General features: G+C 41.7%; 1 protein-coding gene across 1 annotated transcript; it reads right to left on the bottom strand.

Moving 5' to 3' along the window:
- Nucleotides 1-513: 513 nt before the first annotated feature.
- LOC143863277 (ricin B-like lectin EULS3) lies at nt 514-12782 on the bottom strand. Its single transcript, XM_077373961.1, has 4 exons — nt 12126-12782; nt 9864-9986; nt 1147-1375; nt 514-722 (listed from the first exon to the last, which is right to left on the bottom strand). Coding segments are annotated over exons 1-4 (918 nt in total). The 5' UTR covers nt 12690-12782; the 3' UTR covers nt 514-720.
- Nucleotides 12783-23951: the final 11169 nt, after the last annotated feature.

The raw sequence follows: 23951 nt of genomic DNA on the forward strand, positions 1-23951 counted from the left end.
GGGCTGTAGGCCCATGATATGGGCCCCACACCCGCTATATTGAATCATAATATCCTATTTATGATAGGAAAGGTCTCCTACTAAAGAGAAAGGGAGAGACCGTGTGGATGTGCAAGTGAAAACTGAAAAAATGCGAAAGACAAACAACAGTAAAAGAGAAAAAGGAAGAGAAGGAAGAAATGGGGGTGTGCTGTTTTTTTTGGATAGAAAGTGAGATTTGTTATTCCGTACAAAGTAACTCTTTTATCTCTCTAATTTCTTGTATCTCTTCAAGTTTTGGGTGAAAACTTGAGAGAGACGTTGTATTATCTATTTTGATCAGTAGATGTTGGATTCGCCCAGTAGTTTTTCGCTCACTAGGGGGGTTTCCAAGTAAATCTTCTCCTGTGTGATTGCTCTCTTGATAGTTTGATTCTTTAACTCACATATAATTTTGCTTCAGAATTTAAGTGTTTTTTCTTCCAAAAGCTCGACAAGCAGCAGCAGGACAAAAAAAGGGGGGAAGAAAAGGGATACATAAACTTCAAACTCATAAGTATTACCACAATATGTTAATATTAAGTGTGAAACAGTATATAAGTTCAGCATATCAAAGCCTCCACTCAAAGTTTCAAACTAAGAAAGAAAATCACACCAAAATAAAGGACACTGTCTCAAAACAGTATAAAAGCTCACCAGATAAAATCACAACACACATCCGTAGTTGCTTCACCACAATTATCCTGCATCCGGACAAAAAATGAAAGGAAAATTTTGAGATATGTGAGAAAGGAAAATAAAAAAGAAAGCAAAAGCAAAGTAGGCAAAGAAAAGAAAAAAAGAGTGTTTCAATTTTTCTTGAACTAAGAAAAAACTTGTTTTCTAGTTTTTATTGTCTCATCTATTTGAGAGGAAATGGAATGAAACACATGGTCCCTGGTTTCTTTTATTAAGAGAAAGTTTACTGTATTATTTTAATTTTTAAATATTTATTTCAATGACCCTGCATTCAGAAAATGAAATGAAAGAAGCAAGTGAATATTTGGATAGGCATGGTCACAGTTTCATGAACTAAAAGAAAGGAGTTCTACTTCGAGTTCTACTCTTTTTATTTCTTCCCTCTTTAATTCAGGGTCTAGTGAAGGCAATGGAATTGTGAAAACTTACAGTAGGGGACAATCTTCCATTTCTGGTTATCTCCTTTCGTCCATTCCCACAGCATGAGAGTCGTGCCATCATGCACCCCTCCATGGTCCTTATCTCCATGAAAAGCATCAAAATTCAAGCGTATGTTGTTGACCATTCTTATAGCTCTGAATCCGTCGCCTGTATCCTTGCTCTCTGTCCACAGTACTGACTCATCCAGAATATCGGGATTGTAGGGAACAATCTGAACCTGCAACAGTTTTTTTTCGCCACCAAATTGACAAATTAAGAAAGCTCAAGATCACCAACTAGACAAATTAAGATATACGCGGCTTATTTTCAGCCATAAAGAATAAATAACATAGGAATTGGGATGAATTGCAGATCTTATACAGGGAAAATAACGAGAAAGTATCAAACACCATCCATTCTTAGTCAAAATTCAAGACCAAGCTGTAATTTAGGGAAACAGAAGAAGAGAGGAGGCACAAGTTTATGGAAATACATCTTTACAGTCAATATATTTAGGCAGCCAATATCCACGCTACCATATTTTAATAATGGCAGTACTCACTTTGTTTTACACTTTTCTTATTGGATTTAGATGGCATCTTGAGCATTCTAACAGCCTTTAAAAGCTAATTAGCACGTGTAAAACAAAGTGAGTAGTGCCATTATCAAAATATGGTATTGTGGATATCAATCTCCTATACACACAATATAAAATAAAAAATAGGGAATGAAACCAAAGTGAGTAGTGCCATTATTTCACCGAGATTCTTGCCTTACAACAAAAACATCATATAAAAGAAATATTATAAAAATTAATAGATGACTACTCTAAAATATAGACCAACCAGCAATTAGGAAAAGAGAGTTGATATTCCCACTCTTCAAAAGCTATTAACAGCCAATGAGCAAATTTAACATAAAGAAATGGATGCCAATTTCAAAACAAGGGAGTGTGGATATTGGATTGCAAGAAAATCTTGGAAAGGAAACTATTTCTAAAATTTCCTACTTTTTTAACACGCGAAAAATGGTAACTTGAACCTACCCTAATTAATTTTTGTTTAGAGAGACCTACACTTTATGATGATATCCCTCTAAATTAACCAGAATCATACTGTTTCTTTCTAAATTGTAGAAATAGGGAAAAACTTTTCCATCAGAAATGTTTTTCTTGCAATCCAAAAAGGGCCGTAGGAAAAATAACAAGATGGAAACAAAGAAACATATGATTATAAACAACTATTTATGTCTTAAGAGGCCAAAATGAAAGTAAAGTTGTAAGAAATTGCGTCACCTCCATTCACAGATTGCAACTAACTGCTGCACCCTGAAAAGATTCTTCAAAAAAAATTAAAGTAAAGATGTAACATGCGCTTATTTATTTTTATTTTTTTAAATAAAGATGTAACATGCGTATGGGGTAAAGAAAGAAAAAATAATTACCACTGAGATGTACGACTCATACAATAAATATCAAGAAAATAACAAAGTTGACATCTTCCACTAAAAAATATGCAAGATTATGAACAAGTATCTATTATATTTGATAAAAAATGGAAAAAAAAAGAAGGAATTGCAATAGAAAATTTTCCCCAAGCACTCGATACTGTTGCAAAAATGGTCAATCTAGGGTACAATGGTGGCACAAACAAATAGAGAAGTTTCACGGAAAAACCAAACCCAACAATATATTTTCATCACGTTATGTGACTACGCCCACAAGCGAAGGATATCCAAGAGCTTCTGCTACAGGCAAAGCTTAGCAACTATAATATACAAGACACCCAAAATGTCTAACAACCAAACCTCATATAGAATTACAATCCTAATCCCACTATTACAGTTTCACCCAAAAATTGAACTATATGATTTTCACATGATCCCTATTTTGTGCGTTAGGACCCTCGTGGCAGACTTCATTTGGGGTACCTTCATGCTGGCATTGCATGGGAAAGAATTAGAGATATAAATGTAACAGAACCACATAGAAAGAAATAAAAAACTAATTAGAATAGTAAATACTGTTTGTATGGTGAATTGTATAACTCAGTAGCCATCACCTACCAAGTCTTCATAGACAAAAGACAGCCTACTCGATGTATCCACCTCTCAAAGGACGTCAGCCTTGGGAGGACTGCACTTTTAACACTCAACCCTGGACCCTTTAAATGAACACCAAGAAGTTCATCAATTGTCCATCTCGACGATACAAGGGTTCAGACTATTGCCTGTCCAACCATCTCATCACTGGTCATGCCGATTCATTACTCGACAATCTTCAACACACAACAATGTTGCTGCACCTTGGCAACTGCCCTACATAAGCAATGTTACTGCACTATAATTGCATCATGACTTGTGTCACAGGCCTAGGCCTTGCGAGCTGTCACTGGACGAAATAGCCAAGACACTTGTCCACTTGGCTCCTGCTGGCATAAATTGCACACATATACCATAGATGCAATTAATGCACAAGGAGGCCCTGACAGATGATTAGTAAGAGAGAAACAAAATGAAATTGGAGTATCAAAAGTATGCAGTTCACTGCACATTAGACTGGTTGCTCGATGGCAAACACCATATTTAATGTCCAACACCTTCCATTTTGTATCAAAAGTATGCAGTTCACTGCACATTAGACTGGTTGCTCAATGGCAAACACCATATTTAATGTCCAACACCTTCCATTAAAATTTGCATATATGACAATGGTGAATATGGGATGAACCACCTTGTCTGTTAGCCCCATGATTTTGCAGAATTCTGCATTGATTCCCCTTTGTAGGTGCCTAACTTCAGTCTTGGCGAAGATCCAATCAATTCCTAGTTTTTGACCAAAACCATTGTTCATATGTATTCAGAGTTCCATAAGAGAAGACGAAAAGACAAGAGAAAAAGTACAGGAGAAAGCGAGAGAAGAAATAGAGGAGAAAGAGAGAAGGAGATCCCTTTCTCTCTCTAAAATCTATTATACAAGTAGGGAATAATGTTTCTGCTTGGTCAAGCAGATAACGTTATCTGCCCAGTTATCTGCTCAGTCGGCTAAAAACACAGTGGGCCCACATTGTTTGGATGATCCAAAGCATTCATTTGATAGGCCTTGACACAGATGCCCAAAAAATCAGCTCCAGAGGATCATCCTCACCCTTTGATTTGTGGAGGGTAAAAATGGATAGATTTGTGGAGGTTTATACCCCGTCCATTTTAACCTCTTCGTCGCTACCTAAATCCCTAGGGATCAAAACCTACAACTCTTGTCGATGCTCAAATTTGGACGAGAGTGTGAACGGCCTAGATCTGTTGGTTCTGCCTTCTACTTGGTCTGACAGCAAGAAGGTTGGCTTGACCTGTGACCTTCACTCACAGACAAAAGGTTAGGAACCCCTAGAGGTCCACCTCCGGGGTAACCCTTCGACACGTAAGTCAGATAGGAGACAAATAGAATGAGAACTTAGCACTGGAAAATTGTGCATTACCTTGAGCTTGGAGTGGAGGGTTCCCTTTTATAGGCAGAGGTTCCGTATTCCAATGGGCAATGTGACCACGAGGTGGGGCCGTGTCAATTGCTAGTATGGGGCGCCGACACCTAGCGCAGTACGACCGTTGAGGGGCGAAGATGATTGGAAGCTTTTGGGGCGTGGTACGACTGCCAGGAGTGGTATGTAGGTGATATGACATGTTCCCTGGGAAGCGACGCATGTCAGTGAGTTGGCGAGCAATGGGGGCACTGTATGGCCCTGAAAGATTCTGTGTCAGTGGGTTAGCAAGTGATGGAGACCCGGCACGCTCTTGGACGGCGATGTGCCAGTGAGCTTGCGAGTGATCCGGTAGATGATGGGTAGGAGGGGCAATGGGCAACGATGTTCCTCTGAACCCATGAACACTAAGACGGGAGTTTGGCCCTGGAGGAGAGCTGCTCGTTGGGTGAGCCGACGACGAGCTTGAAGTTAGTTCCGGCGGATGAGCAAAGAACGGCGAGGTCGGCGTCATGGAGCTCGACTTGCTCCATATTAAAGGCCGCGTTCACGGATTTTTCCATGGCAAGCCCACCTTTCCTGTGCACAGAAGGTATCCCATCTCCAAAGAGCTGCGTGGAAATGGTCGAAACAACCTCTTTAATAACGCCACTTTTACCAGACATCTTCGCGGGAGAAGAAGTGTATGCCTCCAAGGAGGAGGAAGGAGAATAGAGGGAGAGCAGAGAAGGAAGCACCAAGATGAAGAAGTAGAAGCGTGTTGTCTCCTTGTCTTTTGTTGCTTGGAGCTTGGGCAAAAACCCCATCCCCCTTAAAATAGTGTGAGATGGGGTTTTTATAGGAAATGACTGATTTGTCCCCCCCCCCTCTCATGTTTTATTTGCATCCAACACACTCAAATTGGATGATTATGATTCTCTAATTTGTGGCTTCTAAAAGGACAGTGAGAAAAAAAATCAACGATGTGTATTTATCAAAAAAACCTCAACAAGGGTTTGGGCTTGTAGCTCAATGATTGAGGCTTTGTTTCTCAAATTTGAGGATTGAAGTTCGATCCCAGCTTACCCACCAAAAAAAAAAAACCCTTAACAAATAGGAGGGTTTGAATCATTCGATGCGGGCATGTTTTGATCCATAGCTCATCTATCGTCCAAGAGCGCACTAAGTCCCCATCACCCGTTAACCCACTGACATATGGAACCTCTCAGGGCATACAGTGGCCCCATTGCTCGCCAGCTCACTGACATGCGCCGCTTCACAGGGCACATGTCACATCAACTACTTGCCGCTCTTGGCAGCCGTACCACGCCCCAAAAAGCTTCCAATCATCTTTGTCCCTCAGCGGCCGTACAACACCAGGTGTCGGTGCCCCATACTAGCGATTGACAAGGCGCCACGTCGCCATCACATCGCCCCTTGGAATACGGAACCTCCGTCTATAAAAGGGAACCCTCCACTCCAAGCTCAAGGTAACACATAACTTTCTAGTGATAAGTTCTCATTCTGTTTGCCTCCTATCTGACATGAATGTCGAAGGGTTCCCTCAGAGGTTGACCTCCAGGGATCCCTAACCTTGTCTGTGACTCTCTGAGCGTAGGTCACAGGTCAAGCCAACCTTCCAGCTGTCAGAATCAGATAGAAGACAGAACCAACACATCTAGGCCGTTCACACTTTTGTCATATTTGAGCGTCAACCGCTCGGATACCATGTCTGATTGCATTTGTAGTTCCATTGGAGAAGAAGAAAAGAGAAGAGAAGTAGAGGAGAGAGAGAGAGAGGAGATACCTCTCCCTCTCATAAAATGTATTATATACATATCACAAGGGTTACATGTGAAATGTCAAGAATACCCCTAATCGGGTATATTAATTACACCACTTCTTCAACAACCATAACCTCGATAGTGTCAAAGAATGGCACAAAATGGCACAACAGACAACACCATGATTCACCATCCACATCATCCCCACTTTACAAATGGCACATTCACGTGGATGAGCCATAGCCCTGGTATTGAATGAAAAGACTATCTTAACGATCTGATTAGTGGCCTGCCCATATGTGGTCAAAGAATGGACAACAATCCACATCCAATAAGAAGACCCCCAACAATTGAGTTGTAAGGAATACAAAAAGTATTGAAAATTGGATTTGAATCATAAATCGTGATATGGGCCAAATCATATCCGGTTGTAAATCTATTAATTTAAATAGAAAGTACAATGATTGGTTGTCCAATATCATAGTACAAATTGTTTGCTAACATACTTGTAACATACTAAACATCTATTTCTCATCCAAGCATATGCATATGCATAATGGATAATAATCATAAAAGTAATAAAAGACACAAGATCATATTAATTCTCAAAGTCTCAACCATCAAATGACAAATATCAATTATAAAAACTAGTAAGTCACCGATGCTGTCCTCATTATAGCCATCACCCTCAAGCACATGCACTGTGCTTGATTGGTTCAGAGTCGTTCAAACTCCTCCTTTGTCTTCTTCCTTCTCACAATAGGGTTTTTGAAGATTTCTTCTAATGCAGAAAAGAAATGGGAACGTTTGAAAGAAAATCTTGTTTCCTTTTACACAAAACTTAATTAGGATAAATCACATGAATTGTACGATTTATGATCGAATCGAAAGATTCAATTGAAGATTGCAAGATTCATATAAATTAAGATTCAATCATGGGACTCAAATAGTGATCCATTAGATTTGATTTGAATCGTAAATCATAAGATTTTCAAAGCAATGCCTTGGTTGCCACAACTTTTGTGTATATTGAGCTATTGACATGATTTCCCACCAGATTAAAAGTCCTGATTATCATACACATACCGAGTGTACAATGGGGATGGTGAGTTGCAGAGGACAGTGGCCTTACAAGTCATGAGTGGGGTCTCCAAGTCACAGTAACATCTCCTGGAGACTGAATGTAGATCATACCCAAAACAAAAAAGGGGGAAATTACAGATGCCCAACTTCAAGTCTAGATAGTTTGGGTTCGAACAGCCAATAAGATTGAAAAAGTTTGGTTACGAAAGTCTATTATATTTCATAGATATATAAAATGAAAATAAAGAAGTTAAAAAAAAATTACACGGATGAAAGCACTTGGCACAAACGGCTGATCGCTTCAAAGGAATACTCAAATTTTCTTTAATTCAAAAAAACTATATCAAGCTACAATTTGGAGAAAAAAACTGGAACTGAAAAGAAATATAAGTTTTAAACATCTATTGAACATCTAAATGTATAGAACAGTAGTTAAATGTACGTGTTTTCTAGAATAGGTTGTAGGTTCAATTCCTAGTATAAGTTTTAAACATCTATTGAAAAAGTTATATTTCTCCTCGTTTAAAATACATTGAGCCTGTGGCCCAATTGTTCGAGGCATTGAGCCAGAAGCTAGAGGATTTGGGTTTGGTCCCAGCTTCCCTTTCAACCATAAGAAAAGAAATCATTCAGATTCAACAGATATCAAAATGAGAGCTGGGAATAAAGAAAAATCCATTTCCTCACTTTTCTAACCACTGAGATAAATAAATATATAAAGAAATATGAATTGCAGACTATGTTGCATGGATTCTTTGCCCCCCTATGCCGAATCCGTGTCGACACATCTCCGCATCCGAATCGGACATGGATTCAAGTGGGACACACCTGGATTCTTGTTGTAGCCGTGTCCCGCACGAATCTTGTTTTCTTTGGGCGAATCCGATTCATCATTGTCTCTTATGAAATGCGAATCCTGTATATTTTCCCTTTAAATATATTTTCTTAACTTTTTTTTTATATGAAAGCACAACTCGTACACTTTTAATAAAAACCCTAGCGCCTCGACCTTCGAACATCGACCCCCTTCCTCCTTCAACTCTCTTAATACAAAACTCGCCTCAACCCTCAAATTTTCATCAATGAATAAATAAATAAATAAATAAATAAATAAATATATATATATATATATATATATATATATATAGAGGAAAAGGATTGTAAGCTCGAGCGTACCAACCTTATGGTACGCTCGAGTGCCCAATCACATGGGCCCACATTTTTTTGTGGTGATCCAAAGCATTCATTTGCAAGGCTCTATCATAGATAGGATGTGTACCAAAAATCAGCTCCATTGAATCATCCTAACCCCTTCAAAGTGGAGAGCAAAAATGGGCAGATTTGTGGACAAACAGTGTCTGTCCATTTTGACCTCCACAAATGGATGGGTTAGGATGATCCTATGGAGCTGATTTTTGGTACACACTCCATCTATATAAGGGCCTTTCAAATGAATGCTTTGGATCATCCTAAAAATGTGGGCCCACATGTGATTGGGCACTCAAGCGTACCATAAGGTTGGTACACTCGAGCGTACAATCCTTTTCCTCATATATATATATATATATAAATTTTAAATTGGGGAAACTGTTCGGGACCTTGAGCTCATATAAGCTTATATGAGCTAGAGTGCCCCCAAACACATGGGTCCCATATTTTTTGTGGTGATCCGAACCATTCATTTGCAAGGCCCATCATAGATAGGTGTCTACCAAAAATCAGGTCCATTGGATCATCCTAACCCCTCCAAAAGTGGAGGGCAAAATGGGCAGATTTGTCGTATGTCCATTTTCCCCTCCACTTTTGGATGGGTTAGGATGATCCTATGGACCTGATTTTTGGTACACACCCTATCTATGTAAAGGCCTTCCAAATGAATGCTTTGGATCACCCCAAAAAATGTGGGACCCATGCGATTGTGGCACTCTAGCTCATATAAGCTATATTAGCTCAAGCTCACGAATAGTTTTCCCACTTTTAAGTTTTGAAAATTTTATTTTATTTAAAAATTACCGAATCCGAATCCTACTTTTAGGGGTTTGCCGAATCCGTGTTGGATCCCGATACGCGAATCCGAATCCATGCAACACTGATTGCAGATCTTACACAAGAAATATCATGAAATGAGAGGCATATATATACACTAAATTTTATTATAAAACTTAGATCAAAGTATTTTGGGAAATAACACAATGGAAAAACTTAGATCAAAGTATTTTGGGAAATAACAAATGGAATGAGGAATGAAAGTTTATATATTTAACAGAGATGCAAATGAAAAGAACTGGCTCTGAGAATCCCTGTTATTTCTTGATATACAAATTTATCAAGAAATAACAGGGATTTTCAGAGCCATATCATGATTTAAAATGGTTAATGTAGAGACACTAATATATCGACTTACTGGATGGCTGGCTCCTATGGAGTGCTTTAGGGCCTGGCCAGTAGCTTTATTCACCAGAGCAAAGCTAGGAAAACTCTCTTCGTCCTTTACTCTCGTGCTGTATTTCTCATCTTTGAACCAGTGCTGCAAGCCAAAAAGCCATATATATATAAGAGAACTCGGAATCTAGTAGTAGGAGATTAATATACTATTAATTTAAATTTCGTGGGTTTCATCTGATCTAAACGATTTTTTTAAATGGCAATGAGATATAGCATTAAACTAAAAAAGGGCAAATATGATGTAAACGATTGCAAGCACAATAGAAATAAAAACCACATAGAAAAGTTTACATGGTTCGGAAAAAATGCTTACGGCTATGGGAAAGAATATGATCTTCCACTATATGAGAAATACACAACTATTAAAAAAGATCAAAACCAATCCCGAAACCCCAATCCCTCCCTCCCTCCCCCCCTCCCTCCAAGAAAAGACAGATCCATCTCTCTTCCTAGTGTACAAAAACCTCTCAACCCCAAGAGAAAACCCACATCCCTATCTCTCTTCTCTTCACATACGGTATATAAGACACCTTATATACTTAGGTTTCTTGGAGGAAACAAGACACCAACACCTACCAATCTTAAAACGTTAGCTTGTTTCCAAGCCAGCTTGAAGATTCTTTCTGTTGGCGTGTCTCCTCCAATCTGATGTCACTGCAAACCACAATTGCCTTTATGAAGCACCAGCTACATATAACATCAAATCATCCTATATCTGAATCCACCTGACTCAGTCAACACAAGCAAATGCATATGTTTAGCTATCAAGAGTCAACTTGTTACGAACCCAATCAGTTTGCAATATGATTGATCTTCTTAGAGGGAAGATCGACCTCCTGACCAACTTCGAGGGAAGGGTCAGTTCTCCTTTGTGTGCAAAAACACAATTTCTGTAAATTTCTTCATTAATTTGAAAAAGACTACTAAATGTAATTTATACCAAATAGGAAATCCACTTTATCATTTACTCTAAAACTTCTACCCAAACTAATCCAGATAACCCTTATCTCTAAGATTCCTTTGTCCATACCAAACAAACAAACCGCACAAACTACAATAATTCTAAACTAATTTATTATATCCCAAGCGGGACCCCTCTAGGTATGTAACATTCCACCCACCTAGAAATCAACCTTGTCCTCAAGGTTGGAGATCTTGCACAGATCTTTTCTCAAATTCTTCTCTCTTTTCTTTTTCTTTTTCCTTCTTGATCCCTTTGTTCTTGTCTTCGTATTGCGATGAGTCAATTTCTAGGCATGTAACACAACTCTACTATTCGACTCTAGAGAAGGACCTTGATCTGTCCTTTTCTAACACAAAAAAGTTGAAAGACATCACATTTGTCTCTGCTCTAACAGTGAAGAGATCCTATGCAAGGTCTTGTTACTCCAACTAGAGATAGAACCTGCCAAGCGGGAAATAAGATACCAAAACACAGCGAATTACAAAGAGATCGGAAAGGGAAAAAATGAAAACAGTTTTTTTCTTGATCTTAATTTTTGCAGGTTAAGCAAAAAATTGTGGAGAAGAAATCAAGGTGGATGAAAAAAAAAGACAACTTTACTAAGAACAAAGCAGGGATACAGGCAAAAAAACCCACATGAAAATTGGAAAACATACGATCCAGATGTAATAAGGTTAAACTCCAAATGCAATGATAGAACACCGTTCTATGAGAAAAAAAAATAGGGAAGAAGATACTAGAAAAAAAGGGAAAGAATGAGCTAATTCGAGGAAACGCAGGTATCCGATTAGTCAATTTGAGGAAACTCGGCCTCCAATATGCTAACTGCACTAAATTTGATTATTCCTTTCTGAATAGCCATACGGCATCTACATTGTATAGAAATTAGGGGAAGCAAAATAAGGAAACAAAAATCAGCAGAGTAGAAAAAAGGAAATAAACAAAAATCAGCAGAGTAGAAAAAAGGAAATAAAGGAAACCCTACTCTGGTATGACAATAACTTAAATAAAGAATACAATCTCAATTAGGAAAAATGATTCTAACACGCAAAACCAAAAAACCCAAAACCCAGATGAAGAAAATGAGAATCCCATATGAAAGACAAACGCTAGCTGAGGAAAACAGTAACAACGGTAACATAAATTGTAGACAGAAGAATCAGAAGAATCAGAACATGAAATCAAAACCACAGACAAAAAACACATAACCCAGATGGAAAACCCAAAACCCAGATAGGAAAGAGATAGATCTCATACCTGGGACTCATCGTCTGGGTCTGTTCTTGCAAGAACAACCTTCCCATCTCGGATTGAAAGTGAATAATTCGATTCTGCCCGGCAGAAAACCTTCACAGTCTTCTTCCTCGAAACCTCAGAACTCTCATGGGTAAGATGATGGAAGGCCGAAGAGAAAGGATTATGACGACGATGATGACCTTCTGGTTGGAATTCAGATGGCTGTGGTTGGAATTCTGAGCTTACCTCATGAGAAACATGTTGGACAGAAGAATAACCAGGTTGGGGCTCATAAGGAGGAGGGTAATTTGGGGATTCTTCAGGGAAATCAGAGTAATTGTAATCAGACTGTTGTGGTGGTGGTGGTCTTTGGTACCTGTTTTCATTATACCCTTCTTCTCCTTCTCCTTCTTGTCTGTAAAAATCAGGCCTTTGATGTTGATGGGTTACTGTGTATTCAGTCTCTAGTTCATCTTCTCTTATGTAGTCTGGTCTGTTGGGGTGATGAGGTGGAGGTGGGTATTGTTGTTGTTGTTGTTCTTCTTGTCTGTGGTGGGTTCTCTGATGCCCAAATGGGAATTCCATGATCTTTGTGGTGTTAGAAATGTGAGGGTGAAGATGGATTTCTCGTCTTCTCAAGTTGTTGGTTTATCAATTATGAGGAAGGGGACAGCTAGAACAAAGTGTGATTACTTGAGTGGGTCAAATAATTGGTCCCAAATCGAATAAAAGATATGGCTGATGATGACAGGGAATCCAATAAAGTTTGGTAAAGTAAATCAAGGAGTCCAAATCATTGGATCCAGCACATTTTGTTTAATAGAGACTGTTAATCTTTGTAAACTAGGGGGGGATTGGATCTGAACTATTTATATGATCTTATCCCGTTAATTTGTTGGTCCTTGATGATCCTAATTGTTTAGTGAGGTTTTTAATGTGAAACAACCAATTTCTTCAAAAACTTTAGATGCTAGAGTTGGTGTTCAACTTTACCCATCACCAATGGCCCCTTTAAACCAGGACCTGTCGTGAGGCAATAGCTCTGGTGCCATGTGAAACAACCAATTGCTCCAAAAACTTTAGTAAATAAGTACTATTTAATCATGGGATTTGCTAGCATCCATCCCGGAAGGCATTTCGCGGATGGAGTGTTGCATGTGAGAGCAGCCGCACAGGCTTACTTTACAGCATATTTTGTCTTCATTCACGAGGTGGCTGATTTAACATGCAACGAAAAGACTTTTCCGATGGACGCTAGCAAATCCCTTTAATTATTTATATATGTAGACACCCCATTTTGACCAGACGCAAGTTTGCGTTGTTTGTGCGAAGTCTCATCAAATCAGTGAGTTGGGGTCCCAAATTGAACCCTAGGGTAGCTTAAGGTCTCCCATAGGTCTCCGTAAAATTTCGTTGAGATCCGAGCGCGTTTGCTCAGTGAACGAGCCGAGAGAATGTGGACAGTACAAACCAAAAAGGGGAGTGAATTCATCTGAAAAAGGGGTTGTCCGCGAGAGAAGGAGGCGATTATATCATGTTTGTATAAAAGAAAAAGGGGGTTGAACAGCCTATTCGAAGCCGAGCCAAGTTCGCGCGCTCAACAAATTTTGTGCGCCCATCAACTGTGAGTAGTGCTAATATCAATTTTTGATATAAAAGCCCAAACGAAGAAATCAAAGAGAATTTTCATTTTTTTTCGTCTGAGGGGAGAAGAAGAAGGGGATTTGAGAGAAAATCTCAGATCTGGATCTGGAGATTTTCAGAAATTAAAGAGGGATGAGGAGAAAAGAGCAGAGGGAGAAGAGAAAAATCAGAGAGGGAGAAAGGGATTTTGGGGGAATCTTCTTCGCGAGCACCATCTCCGGCCGGCCACCTCTGTCATCTCCGCCCATCTCTCCATCCCAAACCCCATTCCATTTCCGCCCAATCCACCACCTCCATCTCCACCTTGCCACCGATCATCTTCTTCTTCTTCCCCAAACCCACCACCATCTCCGACCGAGACACCACCTCCTCCCTCCAACCTCCACCTCCATGAAAACCTCTAAATCATCTTCACAACCACCACCGAACCCACCACCATCTCCGGCCCCCATCATCTTCTCAGACTTCCCCTGTTTTATCCCCATTCTATTGAAACCTCCTCAGCCATTAAAACCCATCTCAACCACCATACCCTGTTTTTTTTAACCCCTTTCAGTTTCCCTCTGTTTCTACCACCACCTCCACCAGCCATCTCTTCCACCTCCTCTGTAACTCCGGCCGGCCACCTCCATCAAAGCCACCCCAAACCCATCACCCCACTTCCACCATCGCCATTTACACCACCCAGCTCTCCTATTGCCGACACTTCCATCTCCCCCTTTTCTAGAAAACCCTCTTCCATTTCCCATCTCCATTGATTCCGGCAATTTTGCCGGAATCCGACCAAACCGCCTCAAATCTGACCCCATCCCCTCTTCTCAGAAACCACCCTCTCAATGAAACCCTAACAGACCATCATCCCTACCTTATTTCTGCAAATTGAGTTGAACCCCCACCATTTCAATGTCCCTACCCTCGTCGTGGCTAATTTAAGAAGAAATGGAATCTTGCGGGTCACTCGGATTTCGTCGGAAAGAGAGCGTAGTCGCAAATTCCCTATCAATTCTGGCCATAATCTCTATCAGGTAATCTTTGTGGTTTTGGGTATATTTTCATCTTCACTACTTTGAAATGGTCTGAATTCCATTGTATTCAATCGGTTTGTTCAATTAATATTCCACAATTACAAACCGATCTGGTAATTTCATCTGTTATAAATTGACTTCAATTTCAATCATCTGTGAGTACAAATGCGTTGGATCATGCCCTGTCATATAAGCCAATTCCAATTTCTCTTGCCTAGAAGCATAAGTTGGTTTGATGCCCCTTTTATAATTGTGAGTGAATTCCATTATCTTATAGATATTGTGAATTAATTTCCATTTCTTGTTGAAAAAACAGCTTCCTGTTGCCAAATCACTTGTGAAAAATGGTAGACTCAGGACAATTTATTCATTTCATGAAATTTTGTTGATTCAATAGTTGTTCTTTGAGTTTTCTTGTGATGTTTGTGTTTGGCCGTCAGATAACTTGAGCTTGCTTTGTTGAACCGCTCAATGGTATGGAATCGCGATGTTAGTTTTCCAAATAATGTATGTTTGCTTTGTTGGATCTTAGGACAGCAACATGGTGAGCCTATTATGTTTTTACTTGTCAGATGATGTGGATCCAGCAGGGTAGCAAAGTAAAAGGGGCAAGCATGCACTTCTGTTTTTCTAAGAAGCATGAGTGTAGTTAAATCTGTTCTTCTTAGGCTGTTGGACCTCATTCTATGGTTAGGGGTTAATAGTACTAGGGGGCTTGCAATCAGAATTCTTTCAAACCTTGCATCCCTTAGACCTGTTTTGAGTTTGAAGTTCTAATAGAAACGCAGGGTCTTATTTTTTTAAAATCCAACTTTGTAGAGTTTCCTACTGCGATCTCATCACTTAAGCATAAGGGAAAGTAAAAGGGCTACAATGAGGCTACTTGGCCCCTTTTTTTTAGAGTCCTTGTTTGGGGACTAGCCTTGTCTCATTTAGAGAGTTCCCATTTTAAGAGACTAGCTCAATCTCACACCCCCCTGTTTATCCCCCTTTATAGAGTCTTGAAGAGTTTTTGACTCATTTATCTTTTTTTTAATGGTAGCATTAGAGAGTCTTTGACTCATTCCTTCTTTAAGTTGTAGTATTAGAGAGCCTTTGGCTCATTTGTCTTCTTTGGTGGTTTTTATTAGGGAGTCTTCGACTCGCTCGTCCTTTGGATGGCATTGTTAGAGAGTTGTTGACTTTCTCATCCTTCGAGTAGTGTTGTTAGAGAGTCTTTTGACTCAGTTGTCTTTAGGTGGTTATTAGAGAGTCTCTGGCTCATTCGTCCTTAGTGGGGAGTCTTTGACTCAGTTATTTTGCTTAGCAGTATTATTAGAGTGTCTTTGACTCATTTGTCCTTGTTAGGGAGTCTTTGACTCAGTTGTCTACTTTAGCGGTATTATCGGAGAGTCTTTGACTAATTCATCTTTTCATGGTATTATTAGAGAGCCTCTGTCTCAGTTGTACTCCTTCCTTGGTATTATCTGTTAGGAGTTTCTTCTTAGTGTTGTCGTCATTCTTCTTTGTTAGAGACTAGCACAGTCTCATTAGAGCTTTTCTTATTTGTGATCATAGATCATTCCCTCGTCTTTGGCGTTAGTTTACCTGGTTTAGGGGTTTCCCCTGTTAGCCCTAGGGTTTTGCTATGTATATTCCCTTAGGTCTTTGACCAAAAGGGTGAAAACTCTTTAAATTTCAAAAACATTGGAAAGAGTTTTAAAATTCAAAAAACATTGAATATTTTAAAACTCAAAAACATTAGAAATTTAAAACATAAAAAACATTTGAAAAACCTTAAAAAAGCCTAAAGTGTTGAGTGTTTCAGAAGTAGCAATTAGGAGAGTTCGTTTCGAACTACGTTGGCTTGATCCTCTTTCAGGAGGTACGTAGTGCAGCTTGGGATTTATATCCCAAGTCCAGCCAAACTTTTGTAAATAACATTTTAAATATTTTTGAATAAGCAAACCTTTAAAACCTCATTTTCAAAAGATCTTCCTCTAGAGTTAGGAGTTTCTCCTAGATAGAGAGTTTTAGAGTTAGGTTTTTCTTTTGATAGGTTGTTTGTTTGTTTGCTTGTTGTGTGATTGTTTTAGAGTTAGGGGTCTGTCCTAGAGTTATAGGAGCGCCTCCGTGCGGTCAGTCGGCGATCCACATCTCCGAGTGATGACTAGAATAGGATACGCTAGTCCCCCCTTTGTTTTTCTTAGAAAATACAGCCTAGTTACACATAAGTTGTAGGAATCATCTGCATTAGCTTAGGGCTAATCTACATTTAGTTAGGGCATATAGGGTGTCCTAAAATTCACAATTCACTGGAATTTAAATAATCGTACAAGAAACTTTAATGACTGGTCTGGTCTTTTAGATCAAGTCTAGGATAAAGGGCTAGGTGTCTTAGGCATCATAGTTTAGAATAAGCGCGAAGAACTACGTGGCTCTGATTCTTGCGGAGGCGGGGATATGTAGGCTTCTTTGGATGAATACCAGACCATCCGAAGACTCGGGCTAATCATTTAGAGTCTTAGGATTTGTTGTATTGTTATTATATGTTTTGATGTGTTTTTCTTACTTTATCGTACTGAGCCTATACCTTTAGCTATAGCTTGCATGTGTTTGCACATCAGAATTTAGACACCCATTAGGCATGTCATTCATAACGTAGCTATGCTTAGGTGACACATCTTTCATTTTATTTTATGTGTGCTTATTATTTTATCCTCAGGAAATGCATGCTTAGGTAGACGATTCCTGAGGATTGTTCCCATTTCACATGATTTTTACCCAAACTTCTTTGGAGTTAATAATAAATGACATAAGAGACCAAGTGCTTGCACTCGGACAAATCGGGGGTGCTCTCAGACCTTTCCCATTCGTAACCAGGCACGAACCCATATATATTTCTGGTTATCCAATGCACAGAGGATTTGATTTTAGGGTTCCATGGCATATCCATGGATGGCGACTCTGAGTTTATTTTAGGTATGTCTAGGTTTCGAGCCTTGGCTCCGGATCAAGACATATCTCTTTCTTTTTATATCGCCACTCGTACTATGCTATGAGGGTGGCATCTGTTTCGAGAGTTCCTTGGCAGAGCTCTCCTTCACACGTGGATGATCCAGAGGGTGTTAGGGACTTGTTCCCTCACCGCCTATCTCGGATCGGGGTCCACAATATACTTCCAACATTTATACTCCTTTTTTAGGCCTGGCCGACTGAAAAGATAGGCTTCGCCAATGACAACAGAGGTCCCTTACACCGAAGTTCTAGAACACTCAAATAGAAGTGTCTTATAAGAGGGACTCATTGAATGGGCACTTATTGAGACCTCAGTGTTTTTTTTTTTTTTTTTTTTTGCTTTTTTGTTACTACAACTTGTTTACGAGATTTTGCATCATTGTTTTTTCATGCTTTTGGAGTTAACGGTTGCTTCTCCACCCCTTCATAAAAGTTGACGAAAACTGTTAAAAGAGGGAGGGGGGGAATATCCATCTGGAGGGGAGGGGAGATATCACTGCCCTTAATTTATTCTTCAAAACCTAAATTAATCCAATAACTAGGATCTTTGGCAGGATAAAGAGAAAATTTTAAAATATAGTTATTTAGCAAATTCGTTTGTTTTGCGGCTGCACTTGCGATCTCTTTTTCCCAATAAATGCCACTCTATTGGGCTAATCATTGCCATGTATCAGTGGGTACAAGGTATGGTGATCTTGTTCAATGAATCGATTTCCACATATATATAGCAAAAAAAGAAATAAATTGATCCATTTTCTATGTGTAGACAATCATCAAATCTCAATAACCAGCCATTCACAATGGGATTCATATCATTCATACAACATACATTCTCAGTCTTATCGAACATTAGCCTTTAGGATTATAACCATGTGACCAAAGTTGTACAAGAACAACAAGTCTCTGTTGGGTTGATCAGATGCCCTGTACAACTTTCTGTACTTTTAGGGTTTGATGGCGTCTGAATCCGGGTCTGCGATCACGCGGTCGGTAGAGGGCCTCCGCGGGGCTGCAATCACAAACAAAGGGGATCAGGGGGGTCCGGGGTGGGTCCCGAACGACCACTTCGACACCCAAGTCAGATCCTTCGACCAATCAATATAAAAGACAGCGAGAAGAGGAGAGGGTTCGGTCAGGTTTACCAGGACCAAGGCGCAGGTTCTTTTCTAGGTGTACGGATGGATGGGTCAGAGGGGACTAACAGGGAGAGTGGAATTAAGTTCCTAGTCTCCTCTGTCATTGCCTTGCTTCTTTTTCCGGTTGTTTTGTGGGAGCTTAGAAGAAGAAGAAAAAAGGATCCTTCTCTTCTTCCCCTCTCTTCCTTTTTAAAGGGTGACGCGCGGACCTTTTCATCATTATGGAGAGAAAACCTTCCTTGGCGGGATTGGGCCGTTCCCCTGCCTGGACGGCGCGCGGACCTTTTCATCATTATGGAGAGAAAACCTTCCTTGGCGGGATTGGGCCGTTCCCCTGTCTGGACGGCGCGCGTGGTTTCGCTAGATAATCCCTTTCATGATTTGTGATGATAAGGTTTGGACGGTAAGAAGGTGATACGTGTCGTAATCGCACGGTCTAGCTGTTTCCCCGCGCCTTTCTTGGGAGAACGACAATGTTTTATCGGTGCATGGACGACATGTGGCAAGATTTGGGAGTGGCGCCGTATTTATGTCCCATCATAACACCCCCTTACTCCTTTGGTCCATTGAATGGGCCAAGGGAGTAATGTCTGGTCAAGCGACGCCATGGTGAGGGCATTTATGGGGGCTCAGTAGTACGAGGAGACGTGCCGTTTCATCTGGCGGTTATCCGTGGGAAATGGTAGCGTTATTATGGGTCGCCTTGTTTCGAGATACAAGGTTTTCTTCCTCGAGCTTGAAAAGGAGGACTACCCCGGCACTCTGTTATTGCCTCTCTTTTTTTTTCTGAGATAGGTGTTTCTCCGGGCCTTTTTTCAACGACATGTCCGGTTCCCCTTCGCGAGTTAGGGGCAAAGACCCTCTTTCCCAGGAATCGTCGAGTGACCCTGACCTGTCTTCTGACTTGGAGGAGGACCTTACGGCCCGCCGAAAAAGGGCTAGGACGGATTTGGGCCCTTCCTGGGGCTTTCCTCCCCTTCGTCTTTCCTCCTTGCCTAGAAAGGACAAGTCGTCTCGTTCCCGTGTTGCCAGGGAATGGTCTTTTTTCTCCCGGGCTTATCACCAGGGGATGGAACTGCGCGGCCGGGTTTCGAAGATGGGTAAGGAGATCGAGGATTTGAAGCGGGAGATCGAGGATTTGAAGCGGGAGAACGAGTTGTTGCAGAGAAAGGTTCACTCTCTCAACGAGCAGCTGCTTGAGTACGAGGTGGACCCCTTGCTGGAGAGTTCCTGGGAGGAGGAGGGGAGCCCTTCGGGAGAGGAGTCTTCTTCCGATTAGTTTCTGGTTTCTCCTGTTTTCCTATTGTTTTTTTTTCTTTTTCTTTTTTTCCTTCCCCTTTCTTGTCGGGGATTTTTGGGGCCTGCGCGCCCTACGTTCGGTTTCTTATCCCCCCCTTTTTGTAGGCATGTGGGCCAAGAGGATGTGAATGGACGGTTTTATGAATTTGTGCCGTGTTTCTTATGTTGCTTTTTCCATCTGTTTGGTTGCTTTTCCACTGTGTTTGGCATAAATTATCTTTGTTGCGAGGAATTGTGGCATTTTGTTCGAGCCTGTGCGGGATTCCGAGCCTTTTCCTAGCGCGTTTAGTTTCCTCTGCCTGTTGTGTTTGTGCGTCGTGGTCTCGTGCCGGGGCTCTGGGCCTAGGCGCGCGTTTTTCCTCTAGTGGAACTGAGGTCGGATCTCTCTGCTTGGTTTTCCACCTCCGGACCCTTCCCTTTCATTAGGTTGGGAGGAGTTGAAAGTGATTTGTGATGATGAGGTTTGGGTGGAGAGGAAGTGACACATGTCGTACTCGTAAGGTCTTGCCGTTTCCCATCGCCTTTCTTCATGATGGTTAGGCACTATTGGTGCATGGGCGACATGTGGCGAGATCTGAGAGCAACGCCGTGCTTATGTCTCACCATAACACTACCTTTGGTCCATTGAACGGACTAAGGGAGTAATCTTGTTTATCTGGTTAAGGAATATCGTGACGGAGGCATTTATGGGAGCTTTGGGATACGAGATGACGTGCTATTTCGTTCGGCGGTTCCTTCCCGAGGAATTGTGGTGCCATCACGCGGTGCTGGCCGATTATCCAATAGGAAACGGACACCCGTAGGGCAAGATGCTTCATTTTCTTACCCAAGGGTTTCTCCTAGGGTTTATAAGGGGTGAGTTCTTCCGTCTTTTATGCAGATCGCCTTTTCGCTCCTTTCTTCTTCTTTGCTTTCTTTCGGCCTCTCTTCGGGCTTGCCAGAGATGTCGTTGTCTTTCCAGGGTCTCTCTGTAAGTGACGAGGGGAAAGTTGCTACCGAGGGGAGTCCTCCCAGTAGCCCTGTGACAAACCCTGACGGGTTGGGGCTTCAGCAAACAATTCCTGAGAGGAACCCGCCTCAAGGGCTTCCCCCGCGCTCTCATCATCCTCCCCTTTACGAGAGGGAGTCCCATGAAGCCTTTGCTCATCGCAACCGGTCGTTCTTCTCTTATGTTCATCGTAGGGAAATGGAGGTCTGTAGCCGGATGATCGACATGGATCGAGAGATACCAGCCTTGCGTGCGGAGAACGATTTGTTGAGGAACCGGGTGAGGTGGTTAAATGACCAGACCCGATTTGTTGATGATCCAGGTTGGGGGAGCTCTTCGGAGGAGGAGCATAGCGATAAGGAGCTCTCTGACGCAGAAAATTCTTTCAGTGGCTAGTCGCTTTAGGAGGGAGGGAGTGGGTTGAGGGGGACTTTGGAGGAGCTCTTTTTCCTCTCCCTTCCTCTTTTTTTTTTATTTTTTTATTGGGGGTCTTGGGGGCCCGGGCCTGCGTGCCCTTATTTTGTCTTTACTCTCCTCCCCCTTTTTTGTAGGCCCGCGGGCCAGAAGGAAATAGTTATGAATGGCTCTCTCTTTTTCTTGTATTTACGACTTGTACCTTATGCTTCATTTGCCTTTACACAGGAGCCGAATTATTTCGAGCGGAGTGGTAGAAGTAAGACCGGGCCTTTGCTATGCGACCCGAGCCCTTTTCACTGTGTTTGGTATTTTTCCTCTGGCGGTATTGTATGCCAGACCCTTGTGATGGGTCCTGAGCCTTTCCCCACCGTACGTGGTATTTTTCATCTTGTGGAATTGTATGCCGGGCCCTTGTGATGGGTCCCGAGCCTTTCCCCACTGTACGTGGTATTTTCCATCTTGTGGGATTGTATGCCGGGCCCTTGTGATGGGTCCCGAGCCTTTCCCCACTGTACGTGGTATTTTCCATCTTGTGGGATTGTATGACGGGCCCTTATGATGGGTCCCGAGCCTTTCCCCACCGTACGTGGTATTTTCCATCTTGTGGAATTGTATGCCGGGCCCTTGTGATGGGTCCCGAGCCTTTTCCCACCGTACGTGGTATTTTTCATCTTGTGGAATTGTATGCCGGGCCCTTGTGATGGGTCCCGAGCCTTTCCCCACCATACGTGGTATTTTCCATCTTGTGGAATTGTATGCCGGGCCCTTGTGATGGGTCCCGGGCCTTTCCTGACTGTGCGTGGTATTTTCCATCTTGTGGAATTATATGTCGGGCCCTTGTGATGGGTTTTCCCTCTCCAGACCCTTCCTTCCCCTTAGGTGGGGAGGATATAGGGATGGCTTGCTGGAGAAGTTACTTGGCGGTGGGGTAGCAACGTCTTTTCAGTCGGGGGCATGGCGCTTCGATTTTTGGCGGTTCCCTCGAATTTCCCAATCGACGCCACGTGTGCGTGTCCCATCGGATTAGACGGAAAGGGAGATTAATCGACGCGTGTCAAAACCCTAGGTCTTTTTAAAGCCTTTTTGGAGATTTCGTTCTTGTCTTATTTCTTCGTTTTCCTCGGGTGAAGTGGGCTACTTCTGCGGCGATTTCTCTGGGTGCTGCTCTTCACCAAATTTTTCTCTGGTTTTTGCCCTTCCTCGTCTATCTGCCTCGGTGAGTTCTGTGCTTTTTATTTCGTCTGACATTTGATTATTTTACGATGTCTGTCGCAACCGGTTCTCAGAGTCCGTCTTCCGAGTCGGTAGAAGTAGTGGAGAGGGCTCCGCCAAGGAAAAGAAGGCGGTTGGTAAAGGCCGGGGGCGGCGACTCTCGAGACGTACAGCAGCCCAGGGAGTTGGAAGATAGCTCCGGGGCTTCTGGATCGTCGGTGGGGGCTGCTCCCTTTGAATCTCCCGCTTGAGTCTCTTCTGCTCATGAGGCGGAGATTAGGGACATTCGGTCTAGTGCCATTATCCGCCCTGGTCGGGTGGCGTGTTATAAGTACTTTGGAAAAAGGGGTGTAGACACCCCATTTTGACCGTGCCCTAAACCTCCCAATTTTGTGTAAAAACCCCATCAAATCAATGCTTTAGGACCCCAAATTTCGCCCAAGGTAGCTTTGGGTCTCATCTGAGTCCCCGCAAAATTTCGTCGAATTCCGAGCGTGTTTGCCTAGCAAACGAGATGGGAGAGTGTCCGTAGTGTAAACCAGAAAGGGGGGTGAATTATCCTGAGAGGTACAGATCGTGATCCGAATACGACACGATGAACTGCGCGCCTCATCATTTTTTCGCACAATCGCGCGCTTTTCAATAGCGATGGTGCTAATATCAGAACTTTATTTTTTCTATAAAAAAAAAGCTAAAGAACTCGTTTATAAATTATTATTTTTTCAAAGAGCGAGAGCTTTCCCCAAATCCGAAACCCTCTTTTCATCTTCTCCGGCTCATGCTCCGGCCAGCTCCGATCAGCTCCGGCCGACTATCTTGTTCTAGCTTTTCACCTCCTTTTCTTTTCATCCTTCATCTACTATTCTCAGCTACGAATCTGTTGCAGATCTACTCTTTTGCTTAAAGTTTCAAGAGCTGAAACCCTGCTTCGAGCTCTCATTTCTCATAGATCTAGGTCTTCAAAACTATAGATCAAGTTGTGAAAGCCTTAGATCTGCAGAGAGAGAGAGAGAGAGAAAGAGAGAGAGAGAGAGAGAGAGAGAGAGAGAGAGAGGAAAAGAGGATTTTCAAGCCCTAACCCTAGATCTGAGGTGCGAATCTCCGGATTTGAGTCATCGCTTCTTTGATT

Source organism: Tasmannia lanceolata, unplaced genomic scaffold (genome assembly GCF_043159265.1).
Source record: "Tasmannia lanceolata isolate RefF3 unplaced genomic scaffold, GAP_Taslan_0.1 ptg000044l, whole genome shotgun sequence".
Taxonomy (NCBI): Eukaryota; Viridiplantae; Streptophyta; class Magnoliopsida; order Canellales; family Winteraceae; genus Tasmannia; species Tasmannia lanceolata.

Bases quoted from the DNA above. Each gene is read 5' to 3' on its own strand.
- LOC143863277 (XM_077373961.1), bottom strand. From the start codon at position 12,689: ATGGAATTCCCATTTGGGCATCAGAGAACCCACCACAGACAAGAAGAA. The intron at 9,987-12,125 runs GTATGAGATCTA...TTTGGCTTGCAG, and splicing joins ACCCAGACGATGAGTCCCAG to CACTGGTTCAAAGATGAGAA. The intron at 1,376-9,863 runs GTAAGTCGATAT...AAACTGTTGCAG, and splicing joins CCATAGGAGCCAGCCATCCA to GTTCAGATTGTTCCCTACAA.